The sequence below is a fragment of the Ambystoma mexicanum genome, chromosome 13, assembly GCF_040938575.1.
Source record: "Ambystoma mexicanum isolate Mex_15411 chromosome 13, UKY_AmexF1_1, whole genome shotgun sequence".
Classification (NCBI taxonomy): domain Eukaryota; kingdom Metazoa; phylum Chordata; class Amphibia; order Caudata; family Ambystomatidae; genus Ambystoma; species Ambystoma mexicanum.
The window spans coordinates 699,608,917-699,636,588 of record NC_090938.1 but is presented as its reverse complement, the minus strand read 5'-3'; the positions used below and the strand labels follow the sequence as shown (position 1 = coordinate 699,636,588).

Below are 27,672 nucleotides of genomic sequence, written 5' to 3'. Positions count from 1 at the left end.
TTCAGACGACAGAGGCCTAGGATGGGCCTCCACCTGCCAGTCTTTTTTGACGAGTAAGTAAGAGGAGTACAATCCGGAGCAGCATAGCCTCTTTGGGACGAGCTCTATCGCGCCCTTTCTTAGCATGGCCCGTAGCTCCAGCAGCAGCTGAGGGACGTGGTTTTCCTGCTGGGCCACTGGTGGTTTTCAGGGGCACTTTTGTTGAAATACCAGGGTGTGTCCGTGAGCGAGAGCATCCAGCACCCAACGGTCGGTGGAGATGGTCTTCCACACGCTGACGAAGTTCGCCAGCCTCCCTCCCACCGGGGTGCACGGGTGGAGGCCAGAAGCCACGGCCGGTTCAATCCTGTTTTGACGTCGAAGGGCCGCCTTAGGGACCCTGGCGACGACAACGTCTTTCTCCTAAGGACTTGGAACGGCGCCTGTTGGTCTCCTGGGCTGACGAGCAGGACGGTGGACGGTAAGACAAGGCACCTCCGCTGAAACCTTTGGAGGATTCTTGGGATTTGCCGCCTGGGGTCCGAAAGGACGGCTGCCACTGTTGAAGCGTGCCCGGGTCACAAGCCGTCTCCGTGTCCATCTTGATGGCCTGAAGATACTCATCCACAGCCTTCCTGAACAAATTGTCCCCGTCGAAGGGCATGTCCAACTCTCTCGACTGAACGTCCAGATGAAAATTCGTGGCCTTCAGCCAGCCCAGCCGATGAAGGCAAACAATGTGGTCCATTTGGCGGAACCCTGTGTCGATGTCCGTGGCCACCGTGATGGCATGGTCTGACGCCACCTCGCCTTCCTGCAGGATCTCCAGAGCTTCCAACCTCTTGTCGTTGGGAATCTTGTCGTCGGGAAGGAAGTCCAGGAGGGGAATGATCTTGAACTACAGTTCCTGGTAGTAACGAGCCACAATGGAGAGAGCGTTGGCGCCTTGATGGTCATCGCCACCAAACTCATCACCCCATGGCATCCAACTTCTTGGTTGTACAAAGCACCACAGTTTGCATGGAATGGCCAAATCTACACCAGTGATGAGCAAGCCTGAAGCATACACAGGTCGGGGTCTCAACTAGAATTCTAAATTCATGAAGTAAAATAGGTCCATGTTCCCACAACACCCATCACAACACCCACTCCCAATCCCAATACTCCTGGACTTACACACCATATATTTAAAAGAAGGCAAAGACACACCAAATGAATGCAAAACATTACTGATGTAGACAAAGATTTACTTTAAAAAAAAAAACGAAATATATATATTATTTATATAACTCATTGTACAAACAAGAAAGAACACAAGAGTTGAAGATCTCACTGGATTCCAAAACTCTTAAATTGAGAACTTAACATTTAACATCGATCGATTTTCAAGTATTTGGGAAGAACTAATTGACTAGCGTGTGTGATTATATACAGTCACTGAACACCTAACCAGGGGTATGGAAAGTAAGACCAAGAAATCCACAAACCCCTCCAAATCTAAAAATGGTAGTATGCAAGATGAATTCTGTTCTCTGCAGAGTAATAACGTCCATAACAGACAAGGATGAGGGTGGCAGCAGGGAGCCTCTGTATTCCCACTCCTCCCAGATTGACAGAGGGCACTCTACTCCTTCACTCGAGTTCATGGTTTCTGCTGAACAGGTTGTGTGCACTTGGGAGGATTCCCCAAATTTGATGGCTCCTATGTACTGTTCTTCTCTTTCAAGGTCCCCTAGTAAACAAAAACCACAGTCATTGCACTAAACTTCACAAATACGGTTTGGGGCAAAAAATTAATTTTTTAAAATAAATAATTCTCAACTTTTCAACATACCAGACAACAAATCTCACCACAGACCTTAATACTCTACACCCTAGTCACTGACCAGAACCACCACTAAACACATACCCAGCACAGCATAAACAGACAGTGAACAGAGTGTGCGCACGCGAGGCAGGCAAAGAGTGAGCGAAAGCGCGTGCACGTGTGACGCAGCGAGTGAGCAAAAGTGTGCAAGGCAGAGAGCAATAGAGCACAAGTGCGAGGGAGGCAGAGAGCGTGTGCTAACAAAAGAGCTAGCGAGGCAGACCAAGTCAAAGAGCGTGTGCAAGGAAAAGCGAGTGAGCAAAAGAGCACACGCGATGCAGGCAGAGCACAAGCAAGAAAAATAGCATGAATTCCAGGCAAGCAGAGAGAAAGAGCAAGCAAGCTAGAGCCAGACTTCGAGAAGTCCGATGCAGAACAAGAGCCAGACGCACCCACACCAGAATCAAATATTGGCCCACAGACCAACATGCACACACAATCATAACACACAAAGTCGCCATAAGACACTAAAAGTATGCTGCATGCATGTCCAAGTATGCCATGCCCCAAAAGTCTGTGCACCTGGACATTTCCCCATACACAAAGAGCCCATATAATCTGAAACTTTAAGAGATCAGTAAAACAATATTGCACTTCTCCCTCTGCCCACAATAACCAACCCTAACCCAAGCCCAAGAGCAAAAAGACCATGAAAATGGCAGCAGTTGTGAAACATAAAACCCAACATACCATTTCTGGCAAAGATATTTTCAATAGACCCCTACTTCTAGTAAGTAAAAAAAAAAAACTCTACACTATACAACAAAAGTGTTTCTTTAACTGCCATTTGTCAAAGAAGTTTGCTTTGAACCAGTAAAATAGATTTTGCCAATTTTTACCTCACCCAAGAACCCCAAAACCCATACACAAACGCAACACATATTTGACAAAAAATAAATAAAATAGCCAAAAACAGCCAGCATGACACCCCCTCGTTGATGATCGCCACGTCAAAAACTGCTGGAATTTAAACAGGGTAACCGCTTTTCTTTTTTAATCTGCATCTGCATATGCTGTGCTTTTCGACCGTCTAAGGCCTCACACAATGAAAGCCAAACACAGTTGACAGCTTTGGGACATCAGTCCTGTAAATGCAAGTAAAGAAACCTTTTATCCATGATGGAGACCGCTCCTTACCTCGGGGGGCGGAGGCTTGACAGTGACCGGATGGGAAGTCCTGCGAGGGGGTGAAAGCTTGGGCTGCACCTGCTGATGGACAGTGTTGTAGTATGTGACGCCTCCATACACCTGAGACTGCGCCTAGAGAGAAGAAGTGGAACTTATTATACAAGCTCATATACAATGTCCCTCAGATGGTTTATTTCCGCTATCATGGTTAGATGCGTTTCTCACAGAGCCCTGTAGCTACACTACTTTTGAGTTATCACTTTAATATTTCGATGGTTTCTGCTTGACGATGCATGAGCGGAAGACCTTTCGACGAATGAAACAGACTATCATTCCGGCAACAGACTTCGGCCTACCCCTGGCAGTGGCCTAGCAGTAGGGGGACTATCCTTTTCATATAGAGCATGCCTACCACCCTTCCCTGTTTTTACTGCTCCAGTTTTGCTGCACTTAAATTCACTTTAGAACACAGAGAATACTCCATTTAAATTCTGTCCAAATAATAACAGAAAATATCAGTGGAACGACACCCACAGGGTGTGTAACCACTACCTTCCCCACAATCGCCAGGAGACGCATTGCGCATCCTTTACGCTTTTTAGGCCCCAAACCTTAAAAGAGCACGGTGCACATGGCATGATGGCAGGGCCAGAAACCGCCCCAGGCGTCAAGAGTCTGATCAGGAAGGCTAGGGCAGCGAAAGCTCAGGTTCGAAACCCAAAGCTAGCACAAAGGAACCATCAGGCTCCTGCATGTCAGTCCCCAGCCTCGAAAGGTGGCTACAGTGCGCTGCTATGGGAAAAGCCTCTGGCGACAAGGACGCACCCACGCCCAACCACATACCCCAAGGCCGCACCTTGCTGGAACTGTCAAAGGAAGGCTGCATGCCAGTAGCAGGCGCATCGCGGCCTACCGATCCTCTGTCAAAAAAGCCTGCTTTGGTTCCGCAGCAGCATTTACCGCAAGGCGATAAAGACAAAGCGGCAGCTACATGTGTGCAGAAATCCCACTTGACGGATGAATCTGAGATGCCAAAACATCAGCTGAAAAAAACGCAAGACTCATTTTTCGACAGAAAAGCACCATAAAAAGGTCCATAGCCATAAAATGCACACTCCTGCTGTCTCTGAAGAGTATGAAGAAGCTCATTCCCCTCTGGCCACATCTCTTCAAAAGAAAAGACCTAAGGAAGAGCCAGAAGCAGTTGTGTTCCCATTTGTGGAGACACCAAAGTAGAGGGACCTGAACAAAGGAGTGCTTTTTAAGAGACTATGAACAAGGTTTCCTCCTTTATCGACTTGTGAATAAGTATCATAATTCGCCAAAAGACTTTAGACCTCGAGATGTGTCAACCCCTTGAGTCTGGTCAGCCTCTGCATCTTTCACCCACTAATAGTCCCCCTTACATCCATGCATTCCTCACATGGCTCTCAACACGGGGACAATCCGCCTGACCAGGCAGATCAAGACATCTGGTACATAGAGCAGGATAAGTCTAGCCAAGATCAGGATGATTTGTATTTAGAAGATCAAGATGAACCAGATGTCACAATCATTGACGCCGCAGATGTTACAGGGGCAGATAGTGGTCATACATCACCTATTGATGACCAATTGTTGTGGAACGACCTGCTTAAAAATCTTAGTTCGTACAATCTTCTTCAGGATTGTGAAAAAGCAGAGTGCTTAGTGTTTTCAAGTGCCGACACGTGTCTCAACCTCTAGGTTTTTCTCAAGGCTGTTCGTTGGTGTGATAAGAGTGACATTTGTGCCAGGTGCATGGTGGTGGTTGGGTGGGCAGGAGGTTCATAGTCTGAGGTCCCCTGTTGGTAAGTGCTAGTCATAGTGGGGACAAGGGCGCTACATCTATCCGGTCTAGTGGTGCTGACAAGCCAGGTCACCAGCAATTGGTAGTTACAATCATTACTCTACAACAGGCTCATAAGAACCCTCTTCTTTCTTTTCGCCCTTTCCTTCCCACAACAATGATCTTTGCACTGTTAAGTGTATAAATGGATTTAACACAACTGTGATACTGTAATTCTTTATATAAAAATGGGAAATATGATAAACAAATGTAACAGCTTGTCAACCCACTAACAATCTGCCATGATGCACCAATGTTTAAACTCAACAAATGATAAACTATGAATCCAAAATTTATCAACATGTGAATCTAATATGAACTTCACATATACCTGACATATGTCACAGCCTCATATGGATCTATATAATTGGTATGCTATGCAATTACTCATGGTCTCTCCACTTGTATCTTAAACATGGGTATTTTAATGTCACCACATGTCATGAATCACCACGCACCTGGCACAAATGTCACTCTTATCACACCAACAAACAGCCTTGAGAAAAACGTAGAGGTTGAAACACGTGTCGGCACTTGAACACCAAGCACTCTGCTTTTTCACAATCCTGAAGAAGATTGTACAATCTAAGATGTATGTCACATGAGTGACAAACTATGCCAGCAAGAGAGCATGTGACAAGAATAAAATCAACAACTACTTTAAAACAGTGTGGAATCTCATATGTACTGAATATAAGATATCACTTAGCCAGCGCCAAAGTATAACAAAGGGATTTCAGACACAACTGAAAACACATTCCCTACACTTGAACTGCAGGACCGCTGTCCTTCTGAAATCCCATATACAGGTGACAGGCATCGATCTATTAGCACCCTAAGAAAACAATCCAATAGCGCGGAGATCCACAGTTCCCATAAGCTCCAACCACCTCACCTTTGCTTAAAAATCTGTTCGCTATTTTAGCATCCATACTGAGGTGACAGTCCGAGATAGTACACATTCTGTAGAGGACATTCTTAATTGGAAGAAACCCATCAGTCAAGCAATTCCCTTGCTCCAGTCCATTAAAAAGAGAATTACCTCTCTTTCCACACCATCGCTCACAAGAGCAGTCATAAGGAATACATTACTCACCGTAATCATTTCTGGTGCTTGTATCTGCTTAGATTCACATGTTATGCATAGGCCGAAATCTAGTAGTAGCTGCGGAGTATTAGTTTTTTGAAACTCGAAAATGGCGTCGAAATAGGGCGTGCCAGTAATACTATCCCTATTGTGACGTCCCCTGTACCCACGATCCCTCACCCGTGTAGGCCCCTCAGATTGTATTTTTTCTGACATGAGGTGGCATGAGGAGTAGTTTGAATACAGAGTTCCCAAACAGATATATATATATATATGGAAAGGTCATCTAAACATCTATGCACCTTCTCTCATGGGAGGAAGGGTGGGCACATGTGAATCTAAGCAGATACAAGCACCAGAAATACCATTACAGTGAGTAATGTATTCCTTCTGTTGCTTGTGTAATCTGCTTAGATCACATGCTATGCATAGATTAGCGAGCATTGTTATGAGAAGGTGGTGGGTTGTGGCAAATAGATGTTTTAGACCGCGTGCCCCACCTGTGTATCTGTCCTGGAATGTGTCAATGCAGTAGTGCTGAGTGAAGGTGTGAACTGAGCTCCATGTAGCTGCTCTACAAATGTCGTCTAATGGTACGTTTGCAAGTAAAGCTAAAGTAGCCCCAGTGCCCCGTGTGGAGTGGGCTCTAGGTGTAGAAGGCAGTGTCTTGTTTGATAATGAATAGCATAACTGTATACATTTGACTATCCATTTGGAGATTGCTCTCTTTGAAACGCGCTCGCCTTGTCTGCCTGTAGCCATGGAGACAAACAGTTGACCAGTTTTCCTAAGAGGTTTGGTCTTATCTACGTAGTAGAGAACCACTCTTCTCACATCTAGTGTGGGGAGTTTGACCTCAGCTGAGCTAGTTGGCTTTTGACAGAAGGCCGGAAGCTCAATAGACTGGTTTACGTGAAGCTTGGAAATGCCTTTAGGTGAAAACCTCGGGTGAGTCCATAAAACCAATTTGTCTTGATGGATGACAAAGAAGGGGTCCTGCACTGGCAAGGCTTGGATCTCAATGACTCTTCTTAAGGAAGTGATAGCCACTAAGAAGGCAGTTTTATAGGTGATGTCTCCAAGGGTAGCCTGTTGCAAAGGCTCGAAGGGGGGATCCAATGAGTTTTGCTAGTACTACGTTTAAATCCCAACCAGGCGGGGGGTTAGAGACTGGAGGATGTATTCTTTTCACTCCCTCCATGAAAGCTTTAATAACGGGCACTTTCCACCACAAGATTGTACTTTGGAAGGTGGTGTAAGCTGATAAAGCTGCTAAGTGGACTTTAAGAGAGGTAAAGACCAATGCGGAATCCAATAGGTGGAGCATGTAAGTAAGAATGTGTGATGGAGTACACTCTATGGGGTTGATCTGTTTAGATTGGCACCAAATGATGAATCTCTTCCACTTGTGGAAATAGTGTCTGGTGTTTGGTTTCCGTGCTTCTTTTAGGATGGCCATACACCGGTGTGGAAGATTAAGGTGTCCGAACTCTATGAATTCAGGAGCCATGCTGCCAAGTTCAAAGAGTAAGGTTGTGGGTGTAACGTTGATCCCCCGTGTTGGGTCAACAGGTTGACCTTGTATGGGAGCTTGAGGGGAATCGCACATTGCTAGCTTGCGCAGGTGTGGATACCACGGTTGTCTCGCCCACATAGGAGCAATTAGGATGAGTGTCATCTGTTCCCTGTGTATTTTGTTCACTATCCTGCTGACTAAAGGAGTTGGAGGGGTTGGGGGGAGGGCGTAAGCAAATATCCCTGACCAGTTCATCCATAGGGCGTTCCCCTTGGAGTGTGGCTGGGGGAGCCTGGCCGCGAAGCCTGGGCATTGCTTGTTTAAGTTTGTAGCGAACAAGTCTAGAGAGGGGTACCCCCAAAGAGAGAAGATGTGGTCTACGACGTCTGTGTGTACTTGCCACTCGTGCTCTTCTGGTAGAGGGTCTCTGCTGAGAGAGTCCGCTAGTGTGTTCAGTACCCCTGGAACATGTTGGGCGGACAGGGACATCCCTCGCCTGAGTGCCCACTTCCATATTTTCTGTGCCAGCCTGGACAGATTTGGAGATTGTGTACCTCCCGGCTTGTTGATATAGAACATTGCGGTGGTGCTGTCTGTTAGGACTTGTACCGACAGGTTCGTTAGGTGTTCTTCGAAGGCTTGTAGGTCCTTGAGGACTGCCAATAACACCCGGAACGTTTATGTGTTTCTGTGCAGTCACTTGTGACCATAGGCTGTGTGGTGAAGGTAGTGGGTCCCCCCCCACCCGGAAAGGGACGAGTCTGTCATGACGACCGCTTGTGCTTCCGGTTCGTGGAAGGGTTCCCCTTGAGTAGATTTTCCCTTGACCACCAGCGTAAATTCTGAACCAGTGTTGGCGAAACAACCACTAGATCGTCCGACTGACCACTTGCCCGAGACCATTGTTTCGCCAACCATTCCTGCATTGGACGCATGCGCAGGTGTGCGTCGGGGACCAGGTAAATGCACAATGCCACCATACCTAGCAGACGCATTGCTTTGCATACGCTTATCAGGAGAACGGCTTGATACTGGGTTATTTGCCGAAGCTGATTTTGTACTCTCTCCATTGATGGGTAGGCTAAGCCTGTCCTTTTATCTAATATAGCTCCTAGGAATTGTTTTGATGTATTTGGTATCAGACTTGACTTTTTCTCGTTTACTGAGAAGCCCAATTGAAAGAGAAGGTTGATTGTCCTTTGCGTGTTTAGTTTGCAAAGATGGTAGTTTTCTTCCATGATCAGCCAGTCGTCCAGGTAAGGGTACACTGGGACTGACTCCATGCGTAGGTGCGCTGCCACCACCGCCAGTACCTTGGTGAACACCCTTGGAGCAGAGGCTATTCCGCAGGACAGCACCTTGAACTGATAGTGTTGGTCTGCTACTTTGAACTGCAAGAATCTTCTGTGCGCTGGGAACAGAGATATGAAAATAGGCATCTTTCATGTCCAATGTTGCCATGTAATTCCCCCCGTTTTAACAGAGATATTACTTCTTGTAGCGTTGTCATGCTAAATTTTTGTGGTTTTACAAATTTGTTTGCAGGGCGCAGGTCTAGTACCGGGCGCATGGTCAGATCTTTTTTTCGAACAAGGAAGTATGTTGAATAAATACCCTTGTTTACCTCCTTGTGCGGCACGAACTCAATGGCGTCCTTGAGAAGTAGATCTGATACTTCTTCTAGCAGGATAGGTTGTTCCTCCTGCAATGGTTTCTTTTGTCGCAGGGAAGATTTAACGGTCTTCCTTGAAGCTCTATAGAATAACCCCCCGTCACAGTTGACAACACCCCTTTGTCCGATGTTATACCCTCCCATGCATGGGTGAAAAACGATATTCATCCCTTGACTGGGGAGGCATGGGAGCGGACCCGTAGCGGGGCGTAATTGCTTAGAAGGTGTCCCTCCACCTCTGGTGGGGGAGCGCCTCCCTCTTCCGCGGGCCTTCCGCTGACCTCTGGGGTAACCATGGGTTGCTTGTTGATTGGTATTCCAAGAGGAACCTTGGTTTTGGCTGTATCCTGTTCCTCTGTGCGTTTTGCTCCCGAAAACAGCTAAAATTACTACCACCTCTTTGGCCTGGTTGTTTATTCGTCAGTTGGCCAAGTGATTTAAGAGTCTCAGACTCATCCTTGGCGGACTTGAGAACGTCTTCAACTGCTTTGCCAAACAACACGTTTGGCTCAACTGGCATATTCAGTAGGGTAGCTTGAGTCTCAAGTTTAAAGCCCAATTGTCTAAGCCAGGCGTGGCATTATAATATGGTGGCTTCTGCAATAACGCGTCCAGCGTTGTCAGCTGCATCAAAGTTATTTTTCAGTAGGACACCTGCTGTAGCTCTGCCTTCGGCAGCCAGAAGGAAGAGTTTGGCCTTTAGTAGTTCTGGTGCAGACTCTGCCAGGGCCTTTACCTCATCCCACTTTGTGCAGTCATAGCTGGCTAGCAAGGTGGAATTATTTGCTATCCGCGCCTGGTATGCTGCAGTGGACGCTATCTTTCTACCCATGGCATATAATTATTTGCTCTCCTTCTCTGGAGGGGCTTCGGAGGAGGCCAAGGGGGTACCAGCTCTCTTGCGGGTGGTGGTAACAACCAGAGAGTCAGGTTGAAGTTGGCCTATTATAAATGAGGGGAAGGAAGGTGCTGGTTTGAAAAGTTTCTCGATCCTAGGGTTCACCGCCTAGATATCGTTTGGCAGTCCTAGGGAAGGCTGAATCCTTCTTTGGACTGACATTAGCAGGGGGATAAATTGGGTTGCAGGTTTGTTTTTTTTTTTTTTTAAATCGCCCAGCATACTTTCTGCAAAATCCTTGTCCTGTTGGACCTCTTGCGTTTCAATTCCGAAATGTTCTGCAGCCCTTATGAGGATATCGTTGAATTGGGGCTGGTTGTCCACCGGGGAGTCTGGTAAGGGAGGGTCTTGCGGGACTGGAGAGTCCATCACAAAAACCAGACTCGGTGTCATCTTGGTCTTTATCGTCTTCCCCCTGGCATCTTAACCCTCGATGTCGTCATAACAGCGGTCACCCTCGTCCAAGTATTCATCCTCCTCTGCATCCTGGTCGTAGGAGATGCGAGGAGTTTTGTGTGCTGGTTCAGTAGCCAATTCTACTGGGGGAAGAGATCTCTTCCTATCCGGTAAAGCCGTTGCCTGGGATTGAGAGACTGTAAGTGTTGTATTGGACCCAGACGCCTGTGTAGTGGAACCCAGACGCCTGTGTCGTGGGAGGCGTGGAGGCCAGGTTGTCCCGAACATGTGGATGCTCTTCAAAGAAGTTTGCCAAGCAGGTCATGCGACTCATGACTGTCAATATCTTGTGCAGTCCATTTGGCTGAACTGGGTAGAGGAGGCAGGTGTAGTGGGGTATGTCCTCCTCCTTCATCAAGACAGATAGTGTCAGGCTGATGTGCATGATCAGGCTCTACTATAGTGTCCTGTAGGGGCATTATGTTGGCTAGAGGGTTGCTCTCTAGCCTTATCCTTTCCAAGTGAGTCCCTCTCCCTAGAAGAACTGGACCTGTGTCTTTCTTTGTGGGTCCTGCTCTTAGACAATGACTTCTTGGAGCTAGGGGTCAAAGAGGGGGCTTCGGAGGACTCCCTGGGTTTGTCCCCGGATGTAGGCTGACCTTCGACAGCAGGGATGGCTTGCGTGGCGTCTTTCGCCGTCGCAGGGCCGGACGGGGGAGTTTTGAGTCGGGCATCCTTCGTCTTAATGAGCTTGTCATGCGGCGACCGCTCTGGATCGGAAGATCTGCCATTTGCCGTTGACTCTCGGCGTGCGACTTCACTCGCATTGCCGTGGGGCATGCGTTTGTGGTGCCCTTGCCGCCGGGTGTCTTCCCCATAACAGGACCGCCGGCCTGTCTGTTAGGGTCAGGGGCTGGCACTGGGGAACGTGGAGGTTCCCCGTCACCCCCGCCGTCCGTCCATGGAGGCCTCAGCCTGCATGGCGTGATGGGCCCAACGTTTAGTTCGCATGTCTTTGAGGGTTTTATGTAGGAGTAGCTTACAAGCCCAACAATGAACCTCGTCGTGGTCTCTATTCAAGCAAAGGTTACAGACCCTATGCTTGTCGACCCATGTGAACTTCCTATTGCAGGAGGGGCAGAACTTAAAGGGAGTATGCTCCATAATATTGGTAGGCAGCTGGGCGACTATGGGAAAGGGTGGGAACTTACATGTTTATGACCACCCCCCACTCTCCCTACTATAAGGCCCAGGCCGAAAGGACCTTCCAAGGTCGGGTGGCGCCATCAAAGTCTCCGTCCGATGTTCAGCTATGTAGTCTTCTTCAGTCTTCACTGGTCGAGGCACGGCGTCGGTAAAAGGACAGGAAGAAATACTAAACTATTAAAGTTCAACGGCGTACGCCGAAAATGGACTCCGCTTATATTTTTGCGACCGCTTATGATGGTGGAAAAAAACAATCTGAGGGACCAACACGCGTGAGGAATCATGGATACAGGGGACGTCACAATAGGGATAGTATTACTGGCACACCCTATTTCGATGCCCATTTTCAAGTTTCGAAAAACAACTAATATTCAGGCTTCCACTAGATGTCGGCCTATGCATAGCATGTGATCTAAGCAAATTACACAAGCAACAGAAACCCAATTATAAACAACAACTTAATACTTATTGTATACAAACCAAAGTATAAGGAACAAGTTACTTGTCTGTAACTGTTGTTCTCTAACATGGGTCTGGCATGGATTCACATGCTCATGAATATTCCCCATCAGGCTGGGAATCCTCGGTAAAGTAAAAAAATCAGTTTCACTTCTGAATGGTCTTTCTCCTAACAACCAATCACTGGTCTCTGGGTCACACTGCCCCCAGCCAATGACTGCCCTCTACCTAAGCTTCTCCTCTGGCAGCCATTTTCAGATTTGCTAGCACGTAAAGTGGCAGTAGGACCAGGAGAAGAGCCGCAGAGGCGTAGGCGGGAGGGTTTGCATGTGAATTCATGCCAGACCCATGCTGGAGAACAACAGTTACAAGTAAGTAACTTTTCCAGCATGGGGTCTGGCATGGATTCACATGCTCATGAATAAATACATAGCAGTACATACATGCACAACCACAGGAGGTGGCAAGGCTGAACATTAAGCATCTCAAAATTAAACATCTCTTACCTCCTCACCAGGCTCACCTTCAAGCGAACAGGTTGCGCACCACTGCTTGGCCGACTCTGGACTCCTCCCTGTAATCCCGGTCGACGTAGTAGAATTTCGTGAAGGTGTGCATCAACCTCCACGTAGCAGCCCTGCAGATGTGCAGCAGACAGGAACGCCGTAGTTGCAGCGATCGCTCTGGTCAAATGGGCTCTTGGGACGGCCAGGCAACGGTCGGTTCGCCAACCAGTAACAATGGGTGATGCAGCCGGAGAGCCACCTGAAAATGGAAGCCTTGGAGAGGGCCTTCCCTTGGTTCATAGTCCCAAAGTTCACAAACAGCTGTGATGTCTTCTGAAAACACATTGTGCAGTCCATGTAGAACTTCAGAGCTCTAGCCACATCCAGTGAGTGCAAAGTCCTCTCAGCTGGCGATGAAGGCGGCGGGAAGAAAACAGGTAACAACAAGAGCTTGTTGAGATGGAAGTCGGACTGCACTTTGGGCATGAAGGAGGGGTGTGCCCGCAGCACCACCCTCATCTCGTGGAATGTCAAGTAAGGTGGTTTACAAGAGGGCCTGAATCTCTCCCACTCGTCGTGCGGAGGTGATTGCCACAAGAAACACTTTTCCACGATGAACCTCAGCGGTGCCGAATGCATAGGCTCGAAAGGGGACCGAGGAGCCTAGTCAGCACCACACTGAGCTCCCACGCCGGGGCTAGAGCTTTCACCAGTGGGAACGAACGGAAAAGTCCTTTTATAAATGCCTTGACCAGGCAGTGTGACCATAATGACGACTGCCCCGGAGTTCTAGAGTAGCGGGAGATAGCCGCCAGATGAACCTTAATGGAAGCATGAACCAACCCTGTCTTGGCCAGTGACCGTAAATATGGCAGCACCTGCGGAGCTACAATCCGTAGAGGGTAGAGGTTCTGTGCGTGGCACCAGACGTTGAACTTCGTCCACTTATGTCTAACATTTCAGCATAAACAAAGCCCTGGCCTCGGCAAGCACTTCCTTGCAGTCCGCTGGAAGGTCGTATCCAGCAAACTCTAGCGCTGCAGGAGCCAGGCCTGCAAGTTCAGCGACCCTGGGTCGTGGTGCAGAATCGCACCTCCTTCCCTGGCGAGAAGATCTGCGTTCGCTGGAAGCTTGACTGGGGTGTACTCCGACATTTCCAGAAGGTCCGTGTACATATCTGCCTCTGCCATGCCGGTGCGACGAGGATTATCCTGCACCGGGACCGTCTGAGTCGATTGATGAGTCGCAGAAGCAACGGCAACAGGGTTTGGGGAAGGGAACGCATAGAGGAACAGGCCGTCCCAGTGGAAGGAGAATGCATCCCCCATGCTCCTCGGCTGGGGAAACCTGATGGCGAACCTCCGACACTTGTTGTTTGTCACTGCTGAAACGGATCAATCTGGGGATTGCCCCATCGTCGGAATAGAAGATCAACTTGGTCCTGCCGAAGCTCCCACTCGTGGCACGAGTGCAGTTCCCTGCTGAGAGAGTCAGCCACAGTGTTCTTCACTCCTGCCAGATGAAATGGGACGAGGAACATCTACTGGGCAACAGCCCATCGCCATCGGTGCTGCGCCTCTTTGGAGAGCGGCGGGATCTGGTGCCCCCCTTGCTTCCGGATGTAAAACATTGTGGTGGTGTTGTCCGTGAAGATCCGCACCACTTTGCCCTTGAGGGATGGAACGAAAGACTTGAGGGCCCAAAACACGGCCCGTAGCTCCAGAACGTTGATGTGCAACAACTTCTCCTCCAGTAGCCACAGGCCTCTTGAGTGGAGACGACCCGTGTGCGCACTGCATCCCTCCAAGGATGCGTCCCTCGTGACAGTCTCCTGATGAGGGGTGGGGGTCTGGAAATCTGTGCCCGCCACCAGATGAGGACACCCCACCACTGAATCACTCAACGGAAACTCTTGCTGAGGGAGAGTGATCTTGTTCTCGAAGCTTTTTGATACCTGGACCCAACGGGCGTCGAACTCCTGCAGCGGTGCATCCGCAGCCTGCACAGGCACACGAGGTGAATGCACGACATTATGCCGAAGAGGGACTTGATGGACCTCACTCATGCGATCTTCAGGGTCACCAGCCGTTGTACCTTGCCCAGGATGGCCGCTATTCTCTCCTCCGAAGGGGACACCAGGCACGACACCGTGTTGAGCCGGGACGAAACAGCACGTCCTGCGATGGCACCAAGCAGGACTTCGCAAAGTTTATCCAGAACCTCAGTTCCATGAGTAGCCGGACGGTCCCTGCCGTGTGCTCGGCGGCAGATTCCCTCGACTTTGCTCGGGTGAGAATCGTCCAGGTAGGGGTAGACATGAATCCCCTGCAGGCGCACCGCGCTGCTGGTGCCAGATACTTGGTGCAAGTACTTGGTGCCGACTTCAATCCGAAGGGAAGGGTCTTAAATTGGTAATGCTGCCCTTGGACCACGAATCGCAGAAACCTGCGGTGTCCCTAGTGAATGGGGATGTGGAAATAGGCATCCTCCAGGTCCAGCGACGATAGGGAATCCCCTTCTTCCAGTTGCCCCAGCACGTGCTGAAGGGTGACCATCCGAAACTTATGGGACCCGATGTACTTGTTGAGGCGGCGGAGATCTAGTATGGGTCTCCAACCACCAGTCTTCTTTCTGATGAGGAAATACCGGGAGTACACTCCAGAGACCCAGAGTCTTTTTGGGACGAGTTCTATCACGCCCTTCTTCTGCATGGCCCGTACCTCCAGCAGAAGTTGAGGGACAGGGTTTTCCTTCCCGGCCACCGGTGGAATCCGTGGGCACTTCTGTTGAAATTCCAGGGTGTGGCCATGGGCCAGGGCATCCAGCACCCAACGGTCAGTGGAGATGGACTTCCACACGCTGACAAAGTTAGTCAACCGGCCTCCCATCGTGGTGCGCAGGTGGGGGCCCGAAGACGTGGCCGGTTCAATCCTGCTTAGTCTGTGGGTTCGCCACCTTGGGTGGCTTGATGACGGCGACCTCCTCAGGACTTCCTGCGGCCCTGTAGGCTTCCTGAGCCGAAGAGCAGGACGGTTGACGATAGGATGTCGATCCACCACCAAAACCTTTGGAGTATCCATGGGACTTTCCCCCGGGGGTCCGAAAGGATGGCCATCGCTGCTGGAGCGTGCCCAAAGCCTGGGCCGCTGCGGTATCCGCCTTGATGGCCTGAAGAGACTCGTCCACCGTCTTGCCGAATAAGTTGTCCCCATCAAATGGAATCTCCAACACCCTAGACTGTACATCCTGGAGGAAGCTAGTGGCCCTCAACCAACCCCGCAGACGAAGGCAAACGTTGTTGCCCATCTGACGGAATCCAGTGTCGGCGATGTCCGTGGCCACTGGGATGGCATGGTCTGTTGCCACCTCGCCTTCTTGCGGGATCTCCAACGCTTCCAATCTTGAACCACAGCTCCCTGTCATAACGGGCCACGATGGCCAAGGCATTGGCCGCCTGGATGGTCGTTGCAGCTGACGAGATGACCCCGTCGCCCCATGGTGTCCAGCATCTTTCCCTTGCTGAGGATGTTGATGCCGAAGATCCGGAGGACTTCTTCGCCGCCAAGGCCACCGAGTCCGGGGACGGTTGGGATCGGAGACACTTGAGTGCAGAGTCCGGCACCCTGTACTTCTTCTCGTACCGGTTCCTCTTCGCCGAGGCCGAAAACGGGTTCTTCATGAGGGACAGCCTCTCGTCCCAAATATCGTCCAGTAGAGGGATAGAAAGCAAGGTCTCCCGGCGATGGTACAGGAAGCCTTAATCCTTCTCCTCGGGGACTAGTTGAAACATCTCCGAGGCCCTAGCAATCATGGCGTGGAAGGAGCCAATCTCGTCAGGTGGCGAGGCCTTGGGCACTGGCAACGTAAGGTTCTCACTGTCGCTGTCCATAGCCGTGCCCGTCGTCGCCATATCCGGTTCCGTATTGTCCCTCGGAGGAGGGGATGGAGGCGAAGAGTGGCAAGGAGGTGGAGGGTGGACTCTCATCCTCTTGACGGGGGGTTCCTCCAGGGCCCAGGTGCCGCAAGATCTCCCGCAGGCGACAGGGGCATCCTTGTCCAGATCTCTGAGCTCAAGGTGTGCAGTGCTTGTAGTATGTCCGCTGACACGTTCGCTGGTGGTGGTGGAGGTTGTTGTGGTGGCTGCAACGGGAGCAGTGGCAGTGGCGTGATGTCCTCTGGCTCCTCACTGCCCTGCTGCTCCTCGTCCGTTTCCTCACCGCTCTCCACATCTGCTTCGCCGGGGTCGAATTTATCCAGTACGGCCTTCAGACCAGAAAGCTCCTCGGAGGAGGAGCTGTCCGAGCCCTGCAGGACTACCGGGCCCCACCCCTTCTGCTCAACCAGCAGGGACGGTCTAGGGGAGATGATCGGCATTGTCTTCACTGGTGTGTTATCAATGGATAGAAAAGACGATTCCCACCAAACAAGCTGGGAAACTTTTGTCTTGGGGGCCGCCTCCTGCGAGTCCGCATCCGCGGCCTTTGCTAGGGACGCCACCATTCCTTCCAGGGAGGACTTCGCCTGGTGAACCTGGGCCTTCATGACCTTGGGCGCTCTTGAGGCCTTCATCGTGAGGGGAGGGTCAGCGCCCCGCTCCCTCGGGACTTCTCCAGAAGTTTAGTCGAATGGTCCGACTCTTCTTCGCTGACCCGGAGCGTTGGCTCATGGTCGAGGGTGCCGGAGATGCCATTCCCGACCTGGTCGTCTAGGAGCCCGTCCCAACGGTGCTCCCGGTGCCCGCGGTGCTTTGCCTTATGTTGGGTCGCTGGAGCGCCCTCAAAGGTCTTAGAAGACCGCTCAGATTTCCTCTTGCTGGGTGAGGCTTGCTGCCCGGGGATCTTCATCTGGAGCCACTCTGAGAGCCGCTTGCGACGGTCCTTCATGGTGCGAGGTACCATATCCTTGCAGAACGCACAGGTCTCCTCCACGTGCATTTGGTCGGAATATAGGCAGTAAAGGCACAGGGAGTGCCCATCGTCTAGGAAAATGTTCAGAAGTCCACATCCAGGGCAGATCCTGAACAGAGGCGTTGAGTCTCCTTTCTCTTCAGCCATGTCCATGCAGAGTAGGCCTCAAAGAATCTTCTGGAATCCTCCAACAAGGGAACTCGACAATAAATCGCCTTTGAGGGGCATAGAAAGTTCCGAAAAACGGGTCCCCGTTAGTCGGATGATGGATCAATGGAGCTTGAGGCTCGATTGACTGAAAAATTAGACAAACCTCTAAGAAAAAGCGCAAAACGAAGTAAAAAGCATGAGAGCTAATCACGAGGACTCCCACCACTCTAACGTGCGGTAAAAATCTGAAAATGGCTGCCAGAGGAGGGGCTTAGTTAGAGGGCAGTCATTGGCTGGGGCAGTATGACCCAGAGACCACTGATTAGTTGTTAGGAGAATTACAGTTCAGAAGTGAAACTGAAACTGATGTTCTTCTTTACCGAGGATTCCCAGCCTGACAGGGAATATTCATGAGCATGAATCCATGCCAGACCCCATGCTGGAGAACAATAGTTACAGGTAAGTAACTTGTTTCTTCTCGTTTGTCCAGGAGTAGCTGAATGCCCCTCTAGAAAGTATTAGTTATGTTAATATCTCTGAACTGTTCTTAAAAGTAACTCCCCTCGAGTTGCTTAATGCTCCTCTAAATAAGGTTCTCCAGCATAGGTCTGTCATGGATTCACATGCTCATGAATATTCCCCGTAGGCAGGCCGGGAATCCTCGGTAAAAGAAAAAACACTTCCTTACAAACTACATTTCTCCTCTAAACCAATCAATCACTGTCCTCAGCCAATGACTGCCCTCTCCCTAAACCCCTCCTCTGGCAGCCGTATTCAGATTTGGTAGCATGTACAGTGGCAGTATGACCAAGAAGAGCCGCAGAGGGGTAGGAGGGAGAGTTTGCATGTGAATCCATGCCAGACCTATGCTGGAGAACAATAGTTACAGGTAGGTAGCTTGTTTTTTCTTCAGCATGGGATCTGGCATGGATTTAAATGCTCATGAATAAATAATACATAGCAGTACAACATTACACAACCACAGGAGGTGGCCAGGCTCAACAGAAGCAATTACTTTGATCTCCGGAAAAGGCTCACCTTAAACGGATAGGTTGAGTAGCAAAGCATGGTGGATGCTGGACTGCTCCCTGGAATCCCGGTCGACGCAGTAGAATATCTTGAAGGTGTGCGTAGACCTCAACACCTAGCAGCCCTGCAGATGCCCCGCAGGGGCACACCAGACAGGAACACTGTCGTCACAGTGATCTCTCTGGCGTAATGGGCTTTTGGGCGGCCAGGCAGCGGTTGGTTTGTTAACCTATGACAGTGCATGATGCAGCCGAAGAGCCACCTTGAGATGGAAGCTTTAGACAAAGCATTCCCACGGTTCACAGGACCCAGCGTGTGCAAAGTCCTTTCAGCCAGCGACAAAGATTTCAGAAAGAACACAGGCAACACCAAAGGCTTGTTGAGGAGGAATTCAGACAGAACCTTTGGCATAAAGTAGGGGTGTGTCGCAGCACTACCCTCGATTCGTGAAAAGTCAAATATGGCTGTTGGCAGGAAGGGCCTGGTTCTCACCTACCCTCCTGGCAGAGGTGATGGCCACGAGGAAAGCAGTTTTCCCTGAGAGGAACGAGAGGGCTCATTCATAGGCTCAAAGGAGGCCCCCCATGAGCCTAGTCGGTACCACATTGAGTTCCCACGGCGGGCAGGATCATTCACCGGCGGGAACGAGCGAAACAATCCTTTGAGGATTTCCTTGACGAGACGGTGGGACCAAAGAGAAGATCGTCCTGGAGACCTAGTGTAGCGGAAGATAGCCGCTAGATACACCTTGGTAGACGTGTGCACCAGCCCCGCCTCGGCTAAGGACAGCAACTACGTAAAAATCTGCGGGACCGTGACACTCGGAGCCGATCTTCTGCGCCCAGCACCACATAGCAAACTTTCACTTGTGCCCGTAGCATTTAAGAGTCAATGACGCTCTGGCACGGGCAAGGACCTCCCTAAAGTCTGCCAAGCCCTCAGGTTCACCGATCCTGGGTCGTGATGCAGGATTGCACCTCTATCTCTGGTGAGCAGACCCGCGACCATTGGCAGCTTGACCGGAGGGGACGTTGACAGGCTGAGAAGGTCCGGGTACCAAACCTGCCTCATCCACGCGGGGCGACGATGATCATCCTGCATCGGCACCGTTTGAGTTGATTGATGACTCGCAGCAGGAGAGGCCACGAAGGGACCGCGTACAGGAACAGGCCTTCCCACGGGCAGGAGAACGCATCCCCCAGGCTCCTCGGCTGGTGGAATCTGCTGGCAAACTTCTGGCATTTGGAATTTGCTGCCGTCAGAAACAGATCAATCTAGGGCCTGCCTCACTGGATGAAGTTGCGGTCCACCTGGTCCTGCCGAAGTTCCCACTCGTGGCAGGAGCGCAACTCCCTGTTGAGGGAGTCTGAGAAGGTGTTCTTCACTCTTGCCAGGTAAAGAGGAACATCCCTTGTCCAACGGCTCAGTGCCACAAGTCCTGAACTCTTTGGAAAACGCTGTGGATCGAGTGCCCCCTGCTTCCTGATGTAGAACATGGTGGTGGTGTTGCCCATGAAGATCCTCACCACCTTGTCCTTCTGAGAAGGAAGGAATGACTTAAGGGCCGAGAACACTGCCCATAGGTCTAGGATATTTATGTGGACATACTTCTCGTCCAGGAGCCACACGCCTCTAGCGTGCAGACATCCAGTGTGGGCTCCACAGCCTTCCAGGGAATGTCCATGCTGACAGTTTCCTGGTATGAGGGTTTTTGAAACCCTGGGTGATTTTGGAGTGAACGCCCCACCACCTTATTGCCCGGAGGAACTCCTCATCGAGCGGGATCTTGTCTGCGAAGCTTCCGGACACCTGTTTCCAGCGAGCGTCCAGGAACTCCTGAAGAGGTTGCATCCGTAACCTGCGGAGATGCATAAGGTAGGTACAAGACAACATCATGCCGAGCAGCAACTTGATGGTTCGCACTGTGGCAATCTTCATTAACAGCAGTCGTTGCACTTTCCCCGGAATGGCTGCTACTCTCTCCTCCGAGGGCAACGCTAGGAGACTGTATTGAGTCTAGCTCTTAGGAACAGCGCATTCTGCAATGGTGTCAAGCAGGACTTTGGATAATTGATGGACTCTGAGATCCATCAGCAGCTGGACGGTCATCTCAGTGTGTCTGACGGCTAATTCTCAAAAGCTGGCCCGGATGAGCCAGTCGTCAAGGTACGGGTACACGTGTATCCAATGTAGATGGAGACGGGCCGCCACCGGTGCCAGGCACTTCGTGAACCCCCTGGCGGCCAAATTCAAGCCGAAAGAACTGATAGTGCCGGCCCTGCACTACGAGGCGAGAAAAACATCTGGTGCTTCTTGAGGAGGTGTTACGCTCACCTGGTATCCACAGGGACGCCACCCAGCCGGGTTACTCGCTGGTATGCTTCTCAGCTTTGCCCAGATGTGGTCTGCGGGGAAGGTTCTGCCTTGTGGTGGAATTAGGCGTGCTCTCCGTGCTGCCTTCTTTGCAGGGGCACGTTGTCTTTCATGGGCGAGTGCGGTCCAGTTACTTCACTGACGCCGGCCCGTTTGATATTGTTCAGGTAGGTCTTATTGCTCTTTAGTTTTGTTGCTATCCTGCATGTCTTTCTTTGTTTAAAATGTCTTTTTTCTCCCTTCGGTATGCGGAGCTTCAGCGTGGCGAACTGGCTTGGTTGAGCCCCGCTGGTAAATGATGTGGCATTAAGAGCACTATGATGCGGTAAGTAAGCGCTATGCGCAGCGCTGCAAAGTCTTGCCTTTGCTAACCTGTGTTTTCCTTCCTTGTAGGTCGCGGTGTTCATCAGCGCGAGTAGAATGTCCGGGGTGGTGCCAGCCGAGAGCGACCAGCCAGGTAAGCCTTTTGAGCAGTTCGTAATTCGTAAATGTCTCTACTGCTTTCTTTAATGTTGCCTCTATCTTCCTCTTTCAGGTTGTTCTGTCCAGGAGGCGTGCAGATTCGAGGAAGCTGTTCTCAGTAGCTGCGAGTGTTTAAAGATGAAGATTGCAGGTAAGATGCTGCTGCTAATGATGTTCCTTTTGTCTCCTTGCAGGTTCTGCTTCTCCGAGGTTCGAGGGAATAGCTGGACACGGTGAGCATCACGTTGCAAGCTGCAAAGTAACGCAACGCGTGTTGTCTTGCTCGGGTGTGGTTTAAATAGCCCCAACAAAATAGTCCAGGTAAAGTAGTCCCTAGGCTACCACACCCAAAACACTAGACCGCAAGAGCTTGGTTCTTAGGAACCAAGCTATGTGGATGCCTCCATGTTGGCTGACAATACAATAAAGTAGTTCCCAAGCGCATTGTTTTTCATGGTGTATGAGCCTGGCGCCATAGGCGCCAGGACTGGCCCCATGAGGGCTTTTGAAGAGGATGCCAGGCTCTAGAGGCCCGAGTCCTAACTCCACCTGGCCAATGGGTTTGCCAGAGGGGGTTTTAGGCGAGGGTCGTGACAGCAGGCGCCCTCCAGGTCTAGCGAGGTCAAGAAGTCTCCTTTTTCCAGTTGGCCGAGCACACGCTGCAACGTGACCATCATGAACATTTAAGACTCAAGTTACTTGTTCAGGTGTCGTAGATTCAGAATGGTTCTCCAGCCCTCGGTCATTTTGGCTAAAAAGCATCTTGACTTGGCTCCGGAGCCCTGGAGTTGTTGGGGAACCAGCTCTATCACCCCTTTTTGTAGCCTGGCACGTACCTCCTCCAAGAGCTGAGGGATGTACTGCTCCTGCCGGGCCACCATACGATCCGGACACCTGTGCTGAAACTCCAGGGTATGTCCTTGGACAGCACCCGTCTGTCAGTAGTCAACTTTTCCTACTCGCTAACCAATCCAGTCAGCTGGCCTCCCACCAGGGTGCACGGATGAGGGCCAGATGTCCTGGCTCGTTCAGGCCTGCTTTTGCATCGGCATCCTACTTTGCGGGAGACAGCGATACTAAGCTCCTCACCCGTAGGCCTGGGAACGGCCTCTGTAGGCTTCCTGGGTCGTGGAAGGCTGATGGTACACGTCTTATAGACCCGGCGAAAGAAATGGCAAAGAAAATAGAAATTGACCTAACTAAAATCAAAGAAGATCTAAAAAAAACTATCTCACTAGAAGTAGTTAAAAAGAGACTAGAAGAAATAGAGACGGACATGAAAGAATTCAAACAAATTAATGCTCTAGAAAGGATACAACGTTTGAAAAAAGATCTTACTAAATATTCCCATGAAAAAGCCTATCCCTACACTAAAGATGGTTATAAACCAGCTGGCCAACAGGGCAATCAACCACAGAACCCTAATAAGAACAGACTAGTATGATTCAGAGCAACCTCGTACAGTTCAAGTAACAGTAGCAGCGACCCAGACAACAAAGCCTCTGCTAGTACCATCCCCCAAAGATGGAGAGGCAATAACAAGAGAGGACAAGGCAATCAAGGGAAATCTAAGAATTTTTTACAACAGGGCCCCAATCGGAGCAATTGGAACAACGACAAACAAGGAGCGGCAATCGCTCCTAGTTAACCTTTCTAAATACAAACCTACCGACCTAGAAGAATCCGTTCTCAATAAAGGCCTAGGTTTTGTAATCACCAAGAAGCATGACCTGTTTCTATTTCGTAGCGATTTCCACAAATTCATGAGAAAGATACATCTCAAAGAATTTTTCTCTGAGAATCCGAACAAAGCTACTACTATACAAACCAAAAACTATACAGGTCTAAAAAATCCTTCGCACTTCTGTCCTCCCAGCCATTCCTATTCTCCGGAATCCATGATTTTTGAAAATAACGTTTTCAGAGAAATCGAAAAACTAGAGAAGAAAAACCATCAGCCCTTTCAGAATCTCAGTCATTCAGAACTGAATGCATTAAACAACCTCTCTAAAAACGAAGAGATCATAATGAAGAGAGCAGATAAAGGAGGAGGTATAGTCATCCTTGATAAAAAAAAAGAATATGTGGAGGAATGTCTGAGCCAGTTAAACAACACACAATACTACAAAAAATTACCAGAAAGCCCCACTAAAGAATTACTACACATGATCGAGGTAAAAGCAGAAAAAGCGAAAGATAGAGGATGGATAAGTCGGCAGGAATGCGAATTCTTAACCAATATCGATTCTTCTACACCCACCTTTTACTGCCTACCCAAGATTCATAAGACCTTAATCAAACCGCCGGGACGACCCATAGAAGCCCGAATAAATTCCATCTTAGAACCTCTGTCAAAGTATGCAGATCATTACTTGAAAAACTATGTTACCAAAATGGAATCATACATAAGAGACACAAAAGACGTTATCAAACGCTATGAAAACCTACAATACGATACCAAAACACATCTTATTACTTTGGATATCGTTTCTCTCTATACTAATATTCCACAACAACAAACTATAGAAACATTAGAAGAGATACTCCTCACCAGGTTAGATGAGGACCCTGTCCCCACATCTTTCATCCTTTGGTGCATAGAAGTAGCACTAACTAAAAACTTCTTTGAATTTCAAGGACAGTTCTACCAGCAAATTGAAGGGACGGCCATGGGAGCCACTATGGTACCCACTATGGCACCCAGTGTAGCGAACCTATACGTCTAACTTTTCGAGAAAAAACGTATCTATTCTAACAATCCGGTCCAAATTCACCTACAATCTTGGGCTAGGCACATTGACGATATTATTGTCATATGGAAAGGAACAAAAGAAGAAGCTAATGACTTTGTATCATGGCTAAACCAACAGAATCGCCACCTACAATTTACTATGACAATTGAAAGAGAAGAAATCAACTTTCTTGATTTAACTATCTTTCATCAATCAGGAACTCTATTAGTACGACCTTACAATAAGAGCACAGATAGAAATTCTCTCCTGCATTACCATAGTCACCACGTCAAACATCTGAAAAATAACCTCCCCTATGGTCAATTTCTGCGACTAAAAAGAAATAGTAGCACCAAAGAAGCCTACGAAGAAGAGGTTATTACTCTCACTCAAAAACGGAGAAATCGAGAATATCCTAAAAAAACTCATACAGAAAGCAGCCAAAAGAGCGTATAACAATAATCGGGAATCTCTACTAGAAAATAAAGTATCCAAACCATCAGAAAGCAGATTAGTTTGTGTTAACACCTTTACCAATCTGAGCTTATCTATAACTAACATCATGCGCAAACAATGGAAGATTTTCAATCAATCCGTTAGCAAACTGCCCAGTCCTTTATTTGCCTACCAAACAATCTACCACTATAGGAAATAAGATAAGTAGTAGTAAATTTAGAGGTAACCCATCGGTACCAGACAATTTAACTAATATATGGGGTCTGAGCCCTATTACTCGCCACTACCCATGTGGACAATGTTCAGTATGTAAATACACTAAGAAATCTAAAGAAATAGAAATAGGTCTAGCCACCCCATGGAAACAGATGCAAATGACGAACTGTAATTCGGACTACGTGATATATATATTTACCTGCCCATGTGGCAAAAACTACATAGGTAAACTATCCGAAAAGTAAAAACACGAATGATAGAACATAGAAGTTGTATCAGAAATAAATCTCTACTGGCTCCAATGGTCAAACATTACCTAGAAAAAAATCACTCAAGTGAAGACTTTAACTGGACAGTGTTACTTAAGGTAAAGGGCAAAGACACCCTAACTAAGAAAAAACTTCTATTCAAAAAAGAGCAAAGACATATTCCTGACCAAAAGTGACAAAATAGGGCTTAACGAATCTATCGAATGGCACAAAATAGAACCCCTTTTCTTTCACTAATAACATAACTTCCCCCCTCGGTTTGGAGTTGTCCGTTTCCCATAGACTGGAGGTACGTTAGTTGATTAATAATTTAAAAATGTAACACTATAAATTCTAAAACTTCAGACAATTCCTAAGTCAGCCCTATTGTTTATTGTTTTTTGCATTATTGCTTTACGCATTTTTGCTCAGTCGATACGCCCTAATAGTGAGCGCTCTTTCCTTCGCGATCTCACCGCGTATGCATCTTAAAATGAGAAGTCAGCCTTTCCCTCATTTTATCTGGTGTTGACATAAATAATATTCTTAATTACCTCGGACATTGTATACGAACATAGTATTAGCCCCTTTGTATCCTCCCTATTCATATGGGAGCAAACATACGACATTGTAGCAGCCGCGATCAATATGAAAACTAAAAAAGGACTACTTAATCTATATAAATCCCCACACCAAAGATGGCGACCGCCAGTAACATCGTAGCAGCGTCGCGAGGTGCGGGGCACGATCGAGCCGAGTCTCACACGCGGAATCCAACTAACGAAGGTAATCCACCTACCATTTTTCTTTTTCTAGCATTTAATTAACAATTAGGGATACCCCAAACGTTACCATGCTAATAATATAGACACATGTCTATCGACTATAGTAAATGACTAATAGTCATTTATACTGGTCTTTCCCATTCTGGAAATCTGAGTACGGCGGAACAGTCGGATTCAATGATTGAAGATAACTATACCTAGGATAGCTACTACCAGTATGCAGTTGGCGAAGCCAATACGTATATGCCATCAAGGTGAGCTCATTTATACAAGGTTCAACCATTACCATCCCTATCCTCTATTAAATATAGCCTGGAGGGCCTAATGGTAAATAAATCTCTTACAGGTTGAGGGATCACATGGCCTTTATCAAACGACTTGAGCCACATTTAAGAACCTAATATTCCAGACCCTGGGTCTCTAAACCTCTAACGCCCTGACGATTTGTCCCTTCATTGAAGGTAAGCAACTACTGTTTGCACGTTTTTTACTGCGGGAGCAAAAGCTAGTCTATACTGACAGCAGTTTTAATCTATGCAAATTTAACTTGCAGGTCCAATTAGACCTATAGAAGTATTTACTATGGGCCCAGAGGACTAAAACCTGCATACAACAAGAACCCCCCTGACTCAGAATCACTCGCCCCCAACGAGACTCGGTAATTACTCTTAGCCTTGTTAGATAAATTGATTTTATCAAAAAAGAATCATTAGCAGTAAAAGCTTATATCTTTTCATTTTTTCTTGTAATCAACAGCTACAGCAAGAACACTCAAGTTCATTACTAAACACTGACAACTGAATTCCATCACCTAAGAGATGCGCAATTACAGCACGCTCCTAATTTGTTGTCTGAATTTTTGTTTTTTAGAATATGACACTACTCCTGAAGGAAGTTCTAGAAATTGCAAGAACTGAAACATGTCGAGTTTAACCATATAGAATCTACACTAGTATGATGATCTAACAACCTGAACCGAGGTCCCGTGAACAGTTTGAGAAAGCAACTGCTCCCCAGACTGATCACTGAACCAAAGTCCTGCCATCGAGACGGGAGTTACTACTTCCCTATGGCCCAATTTAAGTGTCACAACAAAAACTGTTTGTATTTTTAAACAACGTACAATTGTTTTATGTCAAGTGAATGGGATGTACCCACCGCTTTAAGCGGTTATGTGTTTTTCTAATAGATTGGAATATTAAAAATTGAATGAATTACTTGTTCTACAGCGCCATTTAATGAATTATGTCTGTAATCTGTTGATAATAACTATCTACCTCTCACGTCTAATAGGATTGCATCCCCGATATAAGGTAGAGTAACTACTCTTGTAGTGAAAATCAGGATTCCCCCTTATAGTATATTGACATTGGGGAAAAAACCTTTTGACAACCTGCTCGAGTTCCCTCTGGCAAAGTGAAAGGAATAGCGGTGCTGCTGAAGCATGCCCAAAAAACAGGCTCGCTCTGTATCCGCCTTGATGGCCTGTAGAGACTCACTGACGGCCTTCCCAAAAATTTCATCTGTCGAAAGGCATGTGCAGCACCCCCATCTGGACATCCTGGTGCAAAATTGTGGCCTTTAACCAGCCTTGACAACAAAGGCAGACACTGTTCCCAGTTTGCCAGAAACATGTGACGGCGATGTCCAAAGCCACCATGATGGCGTGATCAGACGCTACCTCTCCCTCCTGGAAGAGGGTGCTCGCCTCCATCCTCTCGTCATCGGGGAGT

General features: G+C 48.5%; 1 protein-coding gene across 1 annotated transcript in view; it reads right to left on the bottom strand.

Annotated features, from left to right (window-relative positions):
* Positions 1-1,205: 1,205 nt before the first annotated feature.
* The window catches only part of CASC3 (CASC3 exon junction complex subunit), a 446,580-nt gene continuing 420,113 nt past the window's right edge, over positions 1,206-27,672 (bottom strand). The window contains exons 12-13 of the mRNA XM_069634785.1: positions 2,984-3,106; positions 1,206-1,711 (exon numbers count right to left, since the gene is read on the bottom strand). Coding sequence (XP_069490886.1) covers positions 1,682-1,711; positions 2,984-3,106 — 153 coding nt within the window. The 3' untranslated portion in view covers positions 1,206-1,681. The remainder of the gene's footprint in view (positions 1,712-2,983; positions 3,107-27,672) is intronic.